This window comes from Drosophila sechellia, chromosome 3L (genome assembly GCF_004382195.2).
Source record: "Drosophila sechellia strain sech25 chromosome 3L, ASM438219v1, whole genome shotgun sequence".
NCBI classification, from domain to species: domain Eukaryota; kingdom Metazoa; phylum Arthropoda; class Insecta; order Diptera; family Drosophilidae; genus Drosophila; species Drosophila sechellia.
The window spans coordinates 21,796,327-21,812,400 of NC_045951.1; the positions used below are offsets into that span (position 1 = coordinate 21,796,327).

The 16,074-nt window shown below is 47.4% G+C and overlaps 1 protein-coding gene across 5 annotated transcripts in view; it reads right to left on the reverse strand.

Annotated features, from left to right (window-relative positions):
- LOC6616551 (teneurin-m) overlaps positions 1–16,074 on the reverse strand; it is a 115,631-nt gene that overhangs the window by 39,901 nt on the left and 59,656 nt on the right. For all 5 annotated transcript variants that reach the window (XM_032718887.1, XM_032718886.1, XM_032718885.1 and 2 more), the window contains exon 2: positions 7,923–8,102. In XM_032718887.1, coding sequence (XP_032574778.1) covers positions 7,923–8,102 — 180 coding nt within the window. The remainder of the gene's footprint in view (positions 1–7,922; positions 8,103–16,074) is intronic.

Genomic DNA, 16,074 nt, shown 5'->3' on the forward strand with positions numbered 1-16,074 from the left:
AATAATGAATGTCAACTCGATGTTCGGCTTGCAGGGGAAAAATATAAGCCCGACCTAAGTCCCAAATGTCACTCAGCTGTCAATTGTAAGCAAATCTAAGGCGCAGAGATTCGGGCGGTGTCGCCAGTGGAGGAGGCCAACTAATTGGGGCGTGGCCGGTTTCGGCCAGCTGACAAACTAACTGACGTAACTAGGCAAGGCAATTGGGCTGCCCGTTGGTCCGTCCCTCCATTTGTCCATTTGTCCATGTCAGTTAGCTTGGCCTTCTGTGTGCCTGCTGCTTGACCATAAACTAATGCACCTAATTGCTGTGATTATGTCGTTTGTGATTATCTGAGTGTGCCCCCGTGTCCTTGTCCCCGTTTCCGTCTTCTGGAGAGTTCTGTGCCGCTGCTTTTGCCATTGCAATGCGTTGCCCGCCTGCATGCACTGCATACAATTAGGCGGCACAAAAGCTAAATCTCATTTATCAATCACGAGGAGTCCTCTGCCTTTCGGCGCGACAATATTCGATAATTGGCCAAAGCCATAAATAATAATCTCAGCTGGTTCAGAATTCCGTTGCTGATTGGGTTAACAAATAACCGCAGTTACTCCCGTACCATCATAGCATCGCTCCTAGCTTCACTCAGCTTCCAAAACTTTGGCTACCCCTTTTCTGGCCTGATTATTATTCGGGCTGTCGGAAACTTTTCAGCTGACAAGTGTGACAAGTTTTAAGGCCCATAACTAAAGCAGCCAAGGAGCCACCCCCAGTTCACCTTGTGTGAAGGTGCAAGTGCAAAACTCCCCGAACAAATGCTGTGGTTTCCTGCCACCAACCTAGGCCCATTACACATGTAGACGGTAAAGCAATAATAGTAAATTTAAAGCCACCCAACAGGGCGGAAATGGGAGATGGAGATCGGGATGGAGCTGGAACTGGGGTGGGAGATGGAGGTGGAGAGACTTCACATGACTAGTTAAACTTTTTGCCATTGTAATAGTTATGCTTGGTTGGTTTCTCTTTCTTTCGAGACTGAAACTGAACCAAACCGAATCCCACTAACCAAAGGTTCCTTGGGGGTGGTTGCTTTACATGCTCATGGCTCCTGGCTCCTGGCTCCTGGTTTCTCTGTTTCTGGCTCGGGTTTCTCTGGTTATGCGCATAATTTATAGAGTGCGACAATATGCTGCCCTCTGTCTGGCTCCCAGGAAACTTTTCGATTCTCGTTCAAGAAAGTAAGATTTCTCTGACCGATACAGCTGACAAGTCGGAGTGTGTGTGCGGTCAACTTTTGGGGGTCAAAGAGCAGGCAGAAGTCAAGGCTATTACCATAAGGGTATCTGGAAGACGTTCCGAGCTGGCTTCTCTCTGGGCTCTCTGCTCCAACTCGCCACCAGATTGCCAATTCTCATTGAAGTTAGCTCCCTGTGGAACTTGGGGAAATAAAACTCAGACATAGCAGTCGCCCCACATGAGTCGCACACTCCACTCCTTTGCCTCCTTGCTTCTCGACAAACGTTTAGGGCGATAAAAATGCAGAAACAAAAACATTTGGTTAGTTGCATAAATTTTGTTACATTTTTGTTGCTGCCGCCCGTCCGCTGATAAAACAGCGTCAAAAAAGTGTCGTCGAGGGAGCAACTTGGGCCAAACTGCGCAGAGCCAGGAGAGATGTAGCCAGATACGAAAGCGAGTTTGTTGCGTTGCCTGAACAAGCTGCGGGGCAGCAACAGCAGCCGCAGGAACGACAGACATGCGAAAAAGTTTTAAATACACATTTACAAAGGACAACGCGAAGTTGTTCCCATTTCCTCCGCATTAAAATTTAAATATTTGCGCCTTCGCTTACTTTTCGTCTTACTTTTTGCTACCCCGAAAATCTCTCTTTAATCGGGGAGCGCAGTTCAATGGCCTCCAAGACGTTGGGGTTCCTCGCATGCCTCTTAATCCTGCCGCAAATCCCACGCCACGAAATTACACACACGTGCAACCCCCGTTTGTATCTCTATTTACAAGTTATGTCCCACGTAAAGGTAAATAAAGTTGCAACAAGCGCTGCTGCAACTCGCTCGTTGCATGCCACCGAAGTGACGTGCACTCCCTCCTTCGCTCAAAGCGCGCTTGTGGTTTGCCGTACAAATCCCAAAACCATTTCACTAATTGAAATGAATTTTCATACAGCAGAAAGAGGAGCAACAGTAGTAGCAGCGGCAGCGGCAGCAGGATGTGGCGCAACTTGGCTCCCGTATGCAGTTGTGGGTATGTGTGTGCGTGTGTGTGGCAGACACTTTCGTGTCGCAGCACAAAATTGCAATGACCTCGGGCACCAACGAAAGCGTTGCAGCCGAATATGGGAAATGTACGGCAAAAGGCAGCTGGGATGTATGGTATGACACGTTACAAGATCCTTCGTCTTGCACAGTTGAATGACTTATCATCCGGGTTGAAGCGGAAGCCTCAAAAACCCGAATCCTCCCAGGCAAAGCTGTCGAATGAAATATGAATTTGGAATAGTTCGGTGTATATATAATATATCAAATTTCTCCTGCTGATTCTGTCTGCTGCTAACTCTCACTTGCGTTCTAAAAATGTTCCAATTAAAAATTCATATGAAGCAATTTTGCTGCTACTCGGATTTCAATTCGGGCTGGCGGCAGGGTTCCGATCCCCAAAGGGATTCAACCACTCGATGTGTCTCAAGATGCTGGCGGAGAAAGTAAATGGGCGGAGAAAACGCAACGTCTTATTTTTTGAATAATTATGCAATATCCCCGTCCTGTGGAATTTTCAAGTTCATAATTATGCGATGATGGCTGGCTGCATTCGCCGTTCCTGGCCTCCTCCAGCCCTCATCTTTTGCCACTTCCATTTTTAATTTATTTTGAATAAGCAGAAAGGCACAAAAGACGTTGCCCAGACACTGTCGGCATTTCCCACAACGGAAGTCAGTCCCCACAGCTGCTGATGCCGATGCTGCTGCTGCTGCTTGTTTACATTCTGTGCAGCTGGCCGAGCACCGCTGCGTATACGTAATGCCGATTAATGTGCGCGCTCCTTGTGAACGGCGGCCTATTGAAAGGCGTTGAGCGTGGCATGTAAATGCAAGATGACGACAAAGCGAGCCTGCAGGGAACCCATTCATTCCACTGGCCCCCACTTCTTCTGTGTGTGAGTGTGTGGGTAGCTAGGAGCTAGTACCCAAGCTACCCTAACCAGCTATTCTAAGCCATTTGCTTGGCATTTTTGTTTTGTGCAGCCGGGTAACATTATTTTAATTAACATATTTATATGAGACGGGGGATAAGCAGAAACAAAAGCCAAGTCACTCTCCACCATACGGCTCGTGTGCGTTGCAATTTTAATTATACACATAGATGCCACAACGGCAAATCTTGTGGAACGAGCAGTGCAAAATGCAATGTTGCCATCTAAAAATCATTAAAAATTGTTTGCGAAGGGCGAAATCATTAAAAACATATAAATTATGCAGACACCCCCACCCTGCACATGTCTCATAATTATGCAGCATATAAATGCCACCAGTAAGGACAGCTGCGAAGGATGCTGCGGAAGCTGGTGATGCTGCGGAAGCGGAGGACGAAGGCAAACATTGTTTTGTTAATGTTCTGCATGACTTCGCTGCATATTTTGTTGGGGAGGCCGGGCCAAGACGAAAGGGATTCAAAGGATATCTGGGCTGGGCCAAGTAATTTCGTGTGCGCACCTGAAAGTATGCTTTAAGAAATTCAGAAGCCCAGACTGGGAAAACTTATCCCTGCGCCTGCCTAATTAAGTTGCCAGAGAAGTGTATTGCGGGTACTTTTAGTTTTTAGTTTCGTCCCAAGTAGACGGGAATTTGAGGTATTTTGTCCATAAAGCAGATCTCTGGCTAGGCCCCACTTGGGTCGTTGGTTCAATCGCACTCAATATCAATAAATCCCGCAACAATCTGCATTCAAAAATCAAAGGATACACACATCCACAGAACGTTGGATTCAGACGGACGGTGGGCGGCCAACAGCCCAGACAGGCGAACATAAAACGCCAATTTCTAGTTGCCAAATGGTTATTGCCTGGTCTATAAATGCAGCAATGGCAACAGCAACAGCAACAGCCACATCCAAAGCAACAACTGCGGCGGGAGCTGAACTTAAATTCACGTACGAGGACCGAAATGGCCACAGCTCTTACCTATGGCCAAAGTCAAGCCCAAAGGCAAAGCCATAGCTACAGCTATATGGCCGTGGCCAAATGCATGTGTGCTGATATATGCCCACTCTCCCGCTGGCCACACATACGATATATACCCTACATATGTATGTATATGTCTGGCAAGTTAAGTGCCAAGCGGAACACGAAGGCAATTTGTTGCGTCACAAAAAATGACAGCCGAAACGGAGATTGAATGGATATGGATATGGGCCTGGCCCGCCTCCATTACCGCCACCTGCCTTTCCCCCGCTGCAGATAAAATTAAAATTGTGCGTGAAAAGTGCAGGATAAAGGATATGGCACATATCCATTCAACGGGTGCCAAGGAGAAGGGCTCCGTACTTAGTCGGCATAAAATATAAATTACTATGCTGCGCCATAATAAATTTCAGTTTGCGTAAAAACGTTAAATGTATATACACTATACGGGACGAGGGGGCCACTGCCGCACTGAAAGGGGCCAAAAACCCATTATGAATGAATTTAGTAGCAGCAGCGCCATAGCGGCAAAAACCAAAACGTGCCGGCTCTCGCTCTATCCATATCTCTTGGCACCTCCCTTACTACGCCATCCCCTTATATTTATACAAATTTAAAGCACTTTCTAGGGATCTCCGCCGCCCAGACCAATGGGAAGGAGTCGGGGGCGGAGGTCAGTTGAGGTTTTGCAAAAATGCTCGCAAATTTACGAGTATTTCCATGGCTGGCAGCAGCGATAAACCAGAACCAGAACCAGTCGAAAGCAATAACGACCGGCCAATAGACAGTGAACTACACTCTCAACTCTCAACTCTCGACTTCGGACTGCCGGCTCTCGAGTCTCGAGTCTCGACTGGACAGAGCCCAGCCGGCTGAAGGGCACAGGACACAGGGACGGGCGGAGACAGGACCTCCCCTGCAGACGCCGGGATGGCCTTAGTCTAGGCGCTTGAACTAGCCGCTCGGCTCGGTTCACTTGGACTGGCCTTCTGGGAGTGTGGAAGCGAGCGGTCAATGACAGCGGAAAGTTTTTCTGCAAACTAACCTCGAGAGCTATGAAAAATTAAAGCAACAGGAAGGAAGGAAGGAGGGGCAGCACAGACTGCCGCATCAAAATGCCGCAATGGCCTGTTATTATAATGAAAACGTAGCAGGCATTGGCAGCAACAGTCTAGTGCGGCGAGATGTAGGACTGAAAAGTTTTTAAGGCCAGCGGAAGCCGTTTACATTTGCATGGCCAATGCTCAGTCGTCCTTTTCAAGTGCAGGACACGGCAATTGTGCCGGTTCAACCCACTATCCCCCCTCGCAGGACATAAACTATTTAAGGTGTGAAGCACGGCCCAATCACAACGTGAATCTCGGCAGCGTTTTATCGAAGCTTTAAGGTGCGCAACTGCGATTCGGATTGGGATCGGAATCGGAGTCAGGAGCAGCTGGTGGTTCTCGAAATCGCAGCAGGGCAATGCAATGCTGCCACCTCGCTCCAATATGCCGACTTTTGTTTTGAATGGTCCTTTTTGCACTCTGGCTGTGGCAATTTATGCAATTCTTCTGCTGCAATGTACTTATACATACATACATATGTATATATGAACATGTATATGTATTTTTAACTCCTGGCCAAACTTTTGTTTCGCTCGCTGACGGGATGCGTGTGTATCCAATCGTGCAGAATGCCCATTTTTATATATATTTGCATATGGTGCATAAGCATTTTTTCATCTCGCGCACAGTATCTCGTCCAGAAATTTTAAGCTACATACAGCGTATTACGTACAGCATTTTCCCGAAAAATAACTCATGCTGTAGGCCCCAGTTTTCTGCCGGCCTGATTCATTCATTCATTTGCAAGTTCGGCTGCCTGCTCTGCTCCTCTTCGTTTTTCGGGTGCCAGAAGTCAACAAATAATATTTTCCATAAAAATTGGCACTGGTGGAAAAATTGAAATGAAAATATCCTCAGCTTTGGGGGGCGGGGCAGGACAAACTGAGTGGAGAGGACGCTGCCAAATGTCGTGTGATTGTGTGTGCCTTTTATGTTTATTCATACACACGCAGCGATGAGTGCGTGTGTGTGTGTGTGTGTGGGCCAACCTGAATCTCAATTTGATATAGAATTTAATCAATATTTGTGTTACGATGACAACGGAGCCTCCGCTGGGCATCCCCCCCTCTGCTGCATTTGCGGCTGGCAGGTTAGAATGTTTATCAATTTATGCATAAATGCAAATAGAATTTCATAAATAGTCATTTAATTGCACTTTGGGCCAGCAGGAGAGGGACACAAGGACGGCCTATAAACGATATGCAAAATGCAAATTGGCGGACAGAAAGAACACTTAGGCAGTGTCATATGCAAAATTCATCTGCCGCACCGATGTGCCACTGCCACATTAAAGTGCTCCGAATGCCGGCCAAAACTTCACATTAAATCCAGGCCACAATCGGCTAAAACACGAAACTTTCGAAATCACAGGCGGAAAGTAAGCCAAACGCCCAGCTGCGCTCTCGCAGGACTAAAACAAATGTCTTGGATAAAAAATGAGTGCAACTCACACACACACAAAATTATGTGGCACGCAGCAAAATCAAGACAAAGCTTGGCATATATACTATAACGTGGTGCGTGGGTATTTGTGAGCGTTTGTGAGTGTGTGCGAGGGTGTGTATTTGCACAATGCAAAAAGAAAACAAAAGGCTGCACAAAGCAAATACACATACGTATACAGACAGGCAGGAGCAGTGGCAGCAGTCCAAAAGTGTGCTACACAAATGTATTCGCACGATTCTGGACCAGAATTCCTGGTCGTCCGAGAAGTTAGTGGGTGGTGGTGGGCGGTGAAGGAACGGTGGGCGTGGCACAGATCAACAATGTGCTTCGCTTCGTTCTTTTCGTTACTTTCTCGCATTTGTTGATATTTCAGGCAGAGAGAGAGCTGCAGCTCACAGGAGAGTGAAATGCATCATCAAGGATCCTTCTAATGAAAGTCCGTCGATGTGGCCCCCATTCAATTAATAGACCCATAAATGCTCTTCCCTTCGATCGCCATGTGTGAGCCGCAGTTGTTTGTCAGTTTTTTCCAGGCCTTCTATTTAGGCCCCTGCGGTCGTTTGGCTTTTTTCGGTTTTTTGGGCCGCCGCGGCAGCGTTGCCATTGCTGTTGCCAACAATTTTCACTCCACTTTCGAATGTTTTTATCCCCAAAGCCTGCTTGCGGATATGCATAGAGCGAAAACACAAACAAACCAACTCTAACCGAACCGAACTGAGCTGAACTGAGAGCCCAGAGGAAAAAGGGCCAAGAACATTGTTGGAAAAACAATAAATGGCAAATGTATGGCGGCATTTTAGGCGCATGGCGCTTGGGAAACAAAAGAGCTGAAAATTTGCAAAATGCTGCGGCCTTTCCCTTTTCCGCCGATTCGATTTTTCTTTTTGTGTTTTGCATTTTTATAGCAATATGGCAAATGGAATTTTTGTGCACGATGCGAGCGCTAAACATTTAAATGAGTCAAGTGGCTTTTTGATGGTCGCCGCGGAACGGGGAGGTTTCTGGTTTTTTTTGGGTTCGCTGCGGGTTGGATTTGCATATGGCTGAAAAAATTGCTTTGCGGAAGCTTTTAGACAGCCAGAATGGCGGGCGGGCGAGCGGCCCACTTTCCAAATGGGATTTGTATGCAGATGGTGGGTTGGCTTGGGTTTGGGTTTGGGAATGGAGATAGCGATCTATTGGGTTTTACTCACTTAGATTTCCACTAGGAATGTAAACGTTGCCCGATGGCGTTCGCACCAAACAAGATGGCTCAAAGTCAGCGTCATTGGGATTGTTAACGGTTAAACGACCATTTTGCATGCGACTCATTGTCGGATTACGCGGCGGAACATCCGGTGGTGCCGTTGGCGTGACTCCTTCCAGGAGGAAGCCTGAAAATAGGTTGCAAAAGTAAAATATGGTTAGCATTTGTCGGGCGTGCCACAAATATTTGCACTGCAGTAAGCTACTTAAATAGAACATCTATTTCTAGCTTAATTGCATTGCACTTCCTCGAAATAAAAAATAAAAACCGATGATAAATCACATTTTTTGCAGAGGGTGAGCCTTTTCTCGTTTTGCATTCGCTGTGTGAATGGCGAAATCATTGCACATTTGACACTAAAAGTATTTCGTGAATTTTTAAACTACAAATGGATTTGCCGGAGCGGGAGGAGCTGCAATCAGTTCGCATTGAAAGCCAGGCACAAAAATCAGGCGAAAGGAACAAATCAAAATGAAATTATTTAACAGCATAGAAAATTCAATTTATCTTCCTTTGGCAGCCCCTCATTTTTGGGGCATTGCTAAACAAACAAACACGGAAAGCTCGAATGGAAATGCGATGTGGCAGGCAGTGGGGCAGGCAGGGTGGCGCAAGAAATAGATACAAAACTCTAAAAACTGAAAATTACCGGGCAAAAGGCAATTTCAAAATCGAGTAACAAGATACAAATAGAAATAAGGGAAAAACATTCAAATGAAATTCAATTTGCCGCGCTCAAAAATTTCAATGCCGATGAGAAGGCGACGCCGAGAACGAGGACGACGAAATTCGAGTGCCACTGCCACATGCCTTTGATTCTCACCCACACATAGCGCCACTCTGGGGGTGTCGATGTGTGCGTTCTTGTGAGTGTGTGTGCCTCCCCCCATCCTCTTCACTCCTTGCGCTGTAATAAATTTCAAAAGCATTCGCATTCACTCGCATAGAAAATTTTAAGCTCATTTGTAGGCTTAAAAAGCATTTCGATGGGTGGCACTGGAGGGAATCCGCGCTTGGATGGTATGCGAAGGAGCACGGCAAACAGGATGCTCAACAAATTCAAACGCCAAAAGCGAAAGAAGAGGACAGAATAGCGGAAAAAAATGGGCAATAAAAAGCGGCAGCAAGCGGAAGCGCCAACGGCCAAGGAACCAAATTTCAAATTTGTTGAGATTTGCCGGGCGCGAAAATCGTATCCGTCGTCCCACTCCGCGAAGGTCGCAATGTTTATGTGTGCGTGTGGCTTAGTTAGTTGGTCCTGGGAGCTCCTTGCAGCGCCATTGGCGTAATCGCATTGCGCTAGGCCGAGACAATTCCACATTTTCCTCCTGCTTTTTCGCTAAGCTGGACCAGGGGCAGAAGGAGAATCTGGACGCACAAGTGGCCACTGGCCTGGCTGTGGGAAATTTAAGCTGCGGAAAATATGACACCAACTTGTCTGCCTCGGACGAGATGCTCGGCCTGCTGCCCGGATTGCCGCAGGACCTGCGCATTATCGTTATAATGAAACGCGGTCCACACCGACGGCGGCGGCGGAAGCAACAACAAAGCTGGGGAAAGGAGGCGGCAGGATTTGGCACCGACTGCCTGCCAGCAAAGATTATTTCACGCGGTTAAACACAGCAGCAAAAGCACCAAGAGCACCAAAAGTTGCCCCAAAAATGTTCACTCAAAATTGGCAGCGGCAAAGTTGTTCTGTCGCTCGGTCATCTGTGATTAAAACTGGGCGGGGAATATTTGTGGACTTTTGTCCTTGCTTTGCGTGTAATTAGATTTCGGATTTAAGGCGCTTATTGTGCGAGCATAGAGAATGGAAATTAAAAATGGCCGCGGTTGGGTTTGTAGAGTGAAGCGCTGCAATTGGCACTTGCATCCACTATCCACACTACCCACATCCAAGAGCTGAGCATTAGCCAAAGAACTTAACCTCCTTGACGCTGTATTGCCCTCCAATTATATCGTCATAAAGCGCAAAAGTTAAGCTAAAGTAGCTAACCAAGCCCCATTTGCATGCACAAGCGATGGCGTCATTTGAATACACATAGCATCTGTGGAGGAAGTGGAGGGAGTGGGGGAAGTTCGTGGCGTACTGCGTGCATTAGATTAATATTAAGCAAGAGTAGAGCGAAAATGTCAATTCTTCAGTGTGGCGGCACACACAGGTGGGTATATTGGCACTTTGGTTCGGTAATATTTTAATTGCAGCAAGGAATATGATTTAAGAACAGTCGGAAACTTAGCCTCTATAAGGTATGCCAAATAAGGTATGTACTGGGTGCTGGGTATACTCTATTCGATCACCTTGCTCTGGCCAAGTCAAGGGCTTAGCCAAATGGAAAAAAAAAAAAGACGACAACGATGACAATGCCACGAAGGGGGCCAAACGAAAGTGGCTAACAGAGAGGATTCTGCACTGCTCGTTGCTGCTGTCGCCTGTTTGCCTGCCAGTTGGCATCCGCATCCACATCCACATCCGCATCCACATCCCCGTCCGCATTTATATCCACATGCAGATAGGCGTAGAGGAGCTGCCATGAACTGGGAGCCAATGCGAATGCCAAGCGACCACTTAAAGCGCAGTCGGAGGCAAGAAGAAGGAGAAGATGTGGCAGGATGTGCCAGGATGGGATGAGATGGGATGGAATCGGCTGGAATGGGATGGGATGAGGCTGAAACTGAAGCATCCAGACCATGGAAGGAGCCGAGCACAGCCAGGCGAATGAACAACGGGCAACTACTGGGAATGGCGCTGATAAGCAGCTTATCTTCATTTCTACAACCCCCAGCGTTTATTTTTCCCCACTGCTGTTTGTTTGTTTGTGTTGTTCCTGTTGTTGTTCCTCTGCCGGCGCTTCTCTTGTCCTTGTCATTTTGAATGCGAATGCGCTGTAGTTGTAGTTGTAGTTGGAGCTGTAGTTGTTGCCGCTGCTGTTTTTAGGGTACGCAAAATGTGTAATGGCATTTCGTCAGGCGGAGCATGAAAAAGCGAGGCGAGCTTTAGTGATAACCAAGGGCGGGTTAGTGGGCGGCTAGTGGGCGGGAGGAGGAGGCTGCGCAGCCAAATGTTCCCCCCTCTATGTGTGTGTGTGTGACAAAGGGAATCCTCCTGCTGGGCTTGCTTTGTCTCCTCCTTCTGCCTCTGCTACCCACCTCCCATCTTCCCCTCTTTTTCGGTTATGGTTTTTTGGCTTGCACTTTAATGCTTTTATAATGCACTCTGTAAAAAAGCGACCACAGCCCGAAATGGCAAATCGGCGAAAATAGCAAAAAGTATTCGGCAAGTTTTCGGCTAAATTAAAGAGACTTTAACAACGTGGAGTCCGGGGCAACTTCAATTAGGGATACCGCATTATCGGGGCTGGAATGCAAACATTCGAGCGGCACAAGCACGCGCTGCCGAGTGAAATATGTTAATTAAATTAAGGGCTGGTTGGGGAATCGAAAAGCGACACCAGCTGCTTGTGGCATGCCAACAATGGGCAGCGGGGGCATGCCAACACCTTCGGCAGCGGCAAATTCCTCCTCCAACCCCCTCCCTTCGCACTTGACGAGAGAGAAATGTAAAACACTTTTGGTATGACAGCTGAAATGTCAGTTAAGCATGAATTGCTGCTAGCAGAGGGTGAAGGTGCAAGCTGGAAGCTGGAAGCTGGAAGCTGGAAGCTGGAGTCTGGAGTAATGAGAATGAGAATGAGGCGACCTGAGCCGGGTCCGGACTCCGGAGTAGATCCTTGCTGCGTTCCCAGGTGGGCGGCGTAAACTGACAAGTGCTGAAACGCCTTTTAACTACAGTTTCGTTCTCTGATTGTCCTGTTTTCCTTCTGCCCGAGTTAAGTGAGTGAGAAACGAAAGATAAAGATGCCAAGCGGGAAATTGCATTGCAGTCGGCAGTCGGGAGCAGGAAAAGGTGATGACAATCGCTTAATCGATTGGGAATTCTGTTTTCTAGCTCATTACGCTGCAGGAAAACCCCGGCACCATCAATAATAACAATAATCCAGAGAGACAGCAATAATGGCAGGTAGAAACAAGTAGTCCGCACTGAACGGCATTGAATAAATGCAAGTGCTCATGTGTGCTACACTGCGTATACGCAATGTGCACAGGGATTGCGATTTTTTGTTGTGACGAGCAGGGTGGGGATGCTAGGGAAGCTGGAGGTCCTGCTGCTGCCATTTTGTTGATAAGCAACAGCCACAGACAGCAGGGCAGATGCAAAGAGAAGTAAACAAAAGGCGCCTAAACTGACAATTGGACGCTTTGTTTATGGCGTGTCTGTGTATTAGAGCCCTGGGTGTGTGATTGCATCCAGTTACAGGCCGAGTTTGACCTGTCCCCGCCCCTTGACCCTCACCCAGGGGGTGCGGCCGGGCGATAGCATAATGCGGGCCATCTGTATGCGTGTACAGTCTCTGTTTATATTTGCACCAACACAGCCACGCTGCTTTGTATCTCTGTGCGTGTCCGTGTGTGTTTGCACCGCCTGCGCTTGACATATAAATAGAGCCACACACACACACTAGCACAAAGTTGTCAAAGTTTACGGGGGAACTCCTTGTACCGGTACGGTCAAGTAATTCCTCGGCATAGGTAAATGTGTACAGTTTATTAAATTTGGGTCCCCGACCGAGTTGAAGCTAAAGCCAAAGCTGCCCAACTATTTATGTCGCCTGTCATGTATGTACCTTCCTCCCCGGCCACGCCTACACACACAAACACACAACTACTAATACTAACACACATGGGCCATTGTGCGTCATTTGCAAAGCCATGCGCATCTACAATCTTTGTTTGTCAAAGTTTTGCACTCGCCTAGGAGATTTATTTAGTCGGGCTCACAAAACTTGGATTTACTTCGACACAATTGTCAGCTTAGTCACGTTTCATGTGTCGACGGATACAGATCCAGGCGACCAGGATATATATGGCCCAGGAGGAGCTGGGAGAAAGAAGCCGGGAGCAAGGAGCTACGCTAATGCTAAACACGACATAAAGGTAAAAAGCCAAAGGCACGCGATGCGAATATTTTAACGGGCCAAAAGTTGAAGAGAAGGAGCCGACGAAGGAAAACAAGAAGTTGCCGCTTTGTTTGCTTTAGTTTCAATTTTGTGTGCTAGTTAACCTCAGTCTTAGTGAGCGGCCAGGTTTCCGGCTGCTGGCGAGGATCAAACTTTGATTCAAGCCTGTTTTCTGCGATGTTGTGCTTCCGCACAGCCCTTGGGGCTGACGGGCAAATCCATCCTTCTGCATCTGCAGCGTGCTGCTGTAGCGTACGCTGCGGCTGGGTTAATCGAATTTCAGCACTGACCCGGTTTGTTCAGGAGGAGCCACCATCCGCATCGACCCAGAAACTAGCAGTGACAGCTTTTGAGAGTCCTTCCCCCCCACCACCGACAGAGAGAGGAGTCGAGATGCGATGGCGCGCTGCTTAATTGATTTTGTGGCATGCAAAGTTCAGCAGACGACGGCCCCAAAACCGCAAGCCAACCGATTTGAGCTCATTTTTTTCGTCCGTCCCCACCCGAAACTCCCCTACTTAGTAGCCCCTCCCCGCTAATCCTATTAGACGATGTCTCAGCGCTCAGCTCCGAGCTCCCAGCTCTCAGCCCAGTGTGTCGCATACTTTGCGGTTTCCACTTTGTCGTGTCATGCCTGCCGCCAATGTTTAGGTAGCGTCGCTGCGCCACCCCTTTCTGCCACCAAAAATGTGGAGAAAAAGTAATGGTCTTTAAGCCTTAAAGCGCCAACCCGATTGCGGGCCTGGCATAACTTCTGGTTCTTTGTCAAGCGGGAAAGTAATAAACGTCAAGTGACAGTTTCTGAAAATTGCAAGTTCTGAAGATTTATTTGCTCCGACGCAGCCTAGTAGTCAAAAGTTTTCGGGCAAATGAATGGTGGAAAAAGCGGCGAAACTGAAATCTAATTTAACGCTTTATTTGACACATTTCCCAATGCAAGTTGCCAGTGGAGGTTGCTCCGAAAGTGGGTCGGCTCTTAGCCATTTCTTGCCTTTTGCCATTTGATTCGGTGGAAATTACAGCGAAATTATACACAAGCATTGCGCAGCACGGCTGTGAGTGTGTGTTAATGGAAGGAAATGCAGCGAAAAGTTTGGGCCGGATGCCGACCGAAAGTAGGCTATAGATAACTGGCGTTTGCTTGCGGCTCATTAACATTTCAAAGTGGCAGCCAAGGGGCCAAAACACACACTTTTCAGGCCATTTCGTTCTCATTCCGCTTCCCCCAGCTCCCAGCTCGCCATAATTCACGGCATGTCAGGCGTGCCTAACCTTCTTCGTCGTTCTACGTGTCGTAATGCCAGCCAAGGTGCTTGACATTTTTCGCGAACGCCTTCAGTTATGCAACCCATTTCCCCAAATGGAGAGAGAGAGAGAGAGAAAGAGCTGGCGAATGGGGGCGGCGCCATTGTCTGCGGCCCCTTTCGCATCCCCAGCACGAAAGCCTACAAACAAATTAAGCAGAAAATAAAAGCTTTATCTGCACGCCAGTGTGTATGTGTGTTTGTGGGTGGGAAAACTTAAAAACAAGGGTAAAAGCGAAAGAGAAAAACTCGTAGTTTCCTTAGCCTCCTGCTCTCGCAGCCGCCGGAAAAGTGCAGGCAGTTAAGCACTTTTGTCTCAATGAGTGTCAACAAGCGACCCGAGGAGGCGACGCGACACAAGTCAAGTGTGACACACCCATGCGAATCAGCACAGTTGAGGTCGTGAAAATAGGAGCCAGGCCTAAATTAAAAACTAAGTAAAAACTATGTTCATTTCCTGTTAATGATTTCCACACGCTGTATGTGATACACGCTACATTTCCTCCATATTTCATAATCTTATGATGGTATTCAAGTTGTAACGGTATAAGAAGGCTCCTATATAGTATCACTGCTACTGTAAAAGTGTGTGGACAAAATAGAGAAAAAGTAATCGCTCTATTAATGAGCCCCGGGCCAAGTGCAACAAGCTGACAACATGACCTAGCCTAACCCAGCTATTTGGCTCGGTTTTCCTCGCTGGTGTATGTGTGTGTGAGTGTGTAAGTGTTTGGGGCACTCGAGGGTTTAGTTTGCGGCTAGATATGGTCTTCTACGGCTGCTTGGCCAGCTCTTTCCTTTGTTTCGCCTCAAACAATGACTGCTTAGAAGGGGGAAATGGGCGGAATGGGGGCTGCTGTACGAGGCACAAGCCTTCAGTTCTCGCTGCCTTTACAATTCCCAACTGGTTGAAGCAATTAGAACGATTTTAATGCTCTCGTGCTCGTATTTTTCCGCTCCTTGTTCAAAGGAACTTTTCTATTTTGATTCAAATTCTAATTGGATTCCATCTTTGGCAGCAATCTCATTCAATTTGCCAGCTGACAAAAGTTGCTATGCAAACGCGAAACATGAACGACCTAGGCAACAACAACAACAACAAGAACAAATCATTATTGAGGTACAACAACAATATGGCATCAGAGAGTGGAAAACTTCTCGTCACGTGGGGGCGAGCCAGAAAATAATGCGAGTGTATAGAAAAGTTTTTGGGTGAGGCGGTGAAAAGTGGGAGTGAGAGGTGTACTTTTTTTTGATGGAATGTCTGCCATGTATACATTACAAGTTTCGCGTTACGAATGTGGGAAAATAGCATGGTCGAAAGGGAGGGGTGGGGTGTGGGGGTCGGGATGGATACGTTCCCTCATCACCATCTCGGTCTCCATCTGGGCAACTTTAATTGGAGCGACTTGAAAGCAAAGTTTTCATTCTATTTCCATGTCGTCTTTCTTCTCTCAATTGCTTCTGCCCTGGTCAAGTGGCTCTTTGTGTAGATTTTCAGCTTTGAGCTTTGTCGTTTTGTTTATTTGTTACTCGCTCCGATTGCCAAAGTCCAGACGGACAGAGGGTCTGCTGGCAGACCCTTCATTTTCCCTAATATAATTTAAATTTCCTGCACTGCTCTTTTGCCGGATTCCTTTCTCGCAGGCTTTTAGTGGTCTTTGGAGAGTCGTTAAATTTTTGAAGTTCCCTCCCAGCTTCAGTTTCGACTGGCTATAGCTGACCCTGGTTGGAAGTGGAAGTTGAAGTGCTCCCAAAATTGAAAAGTGGCCAAACT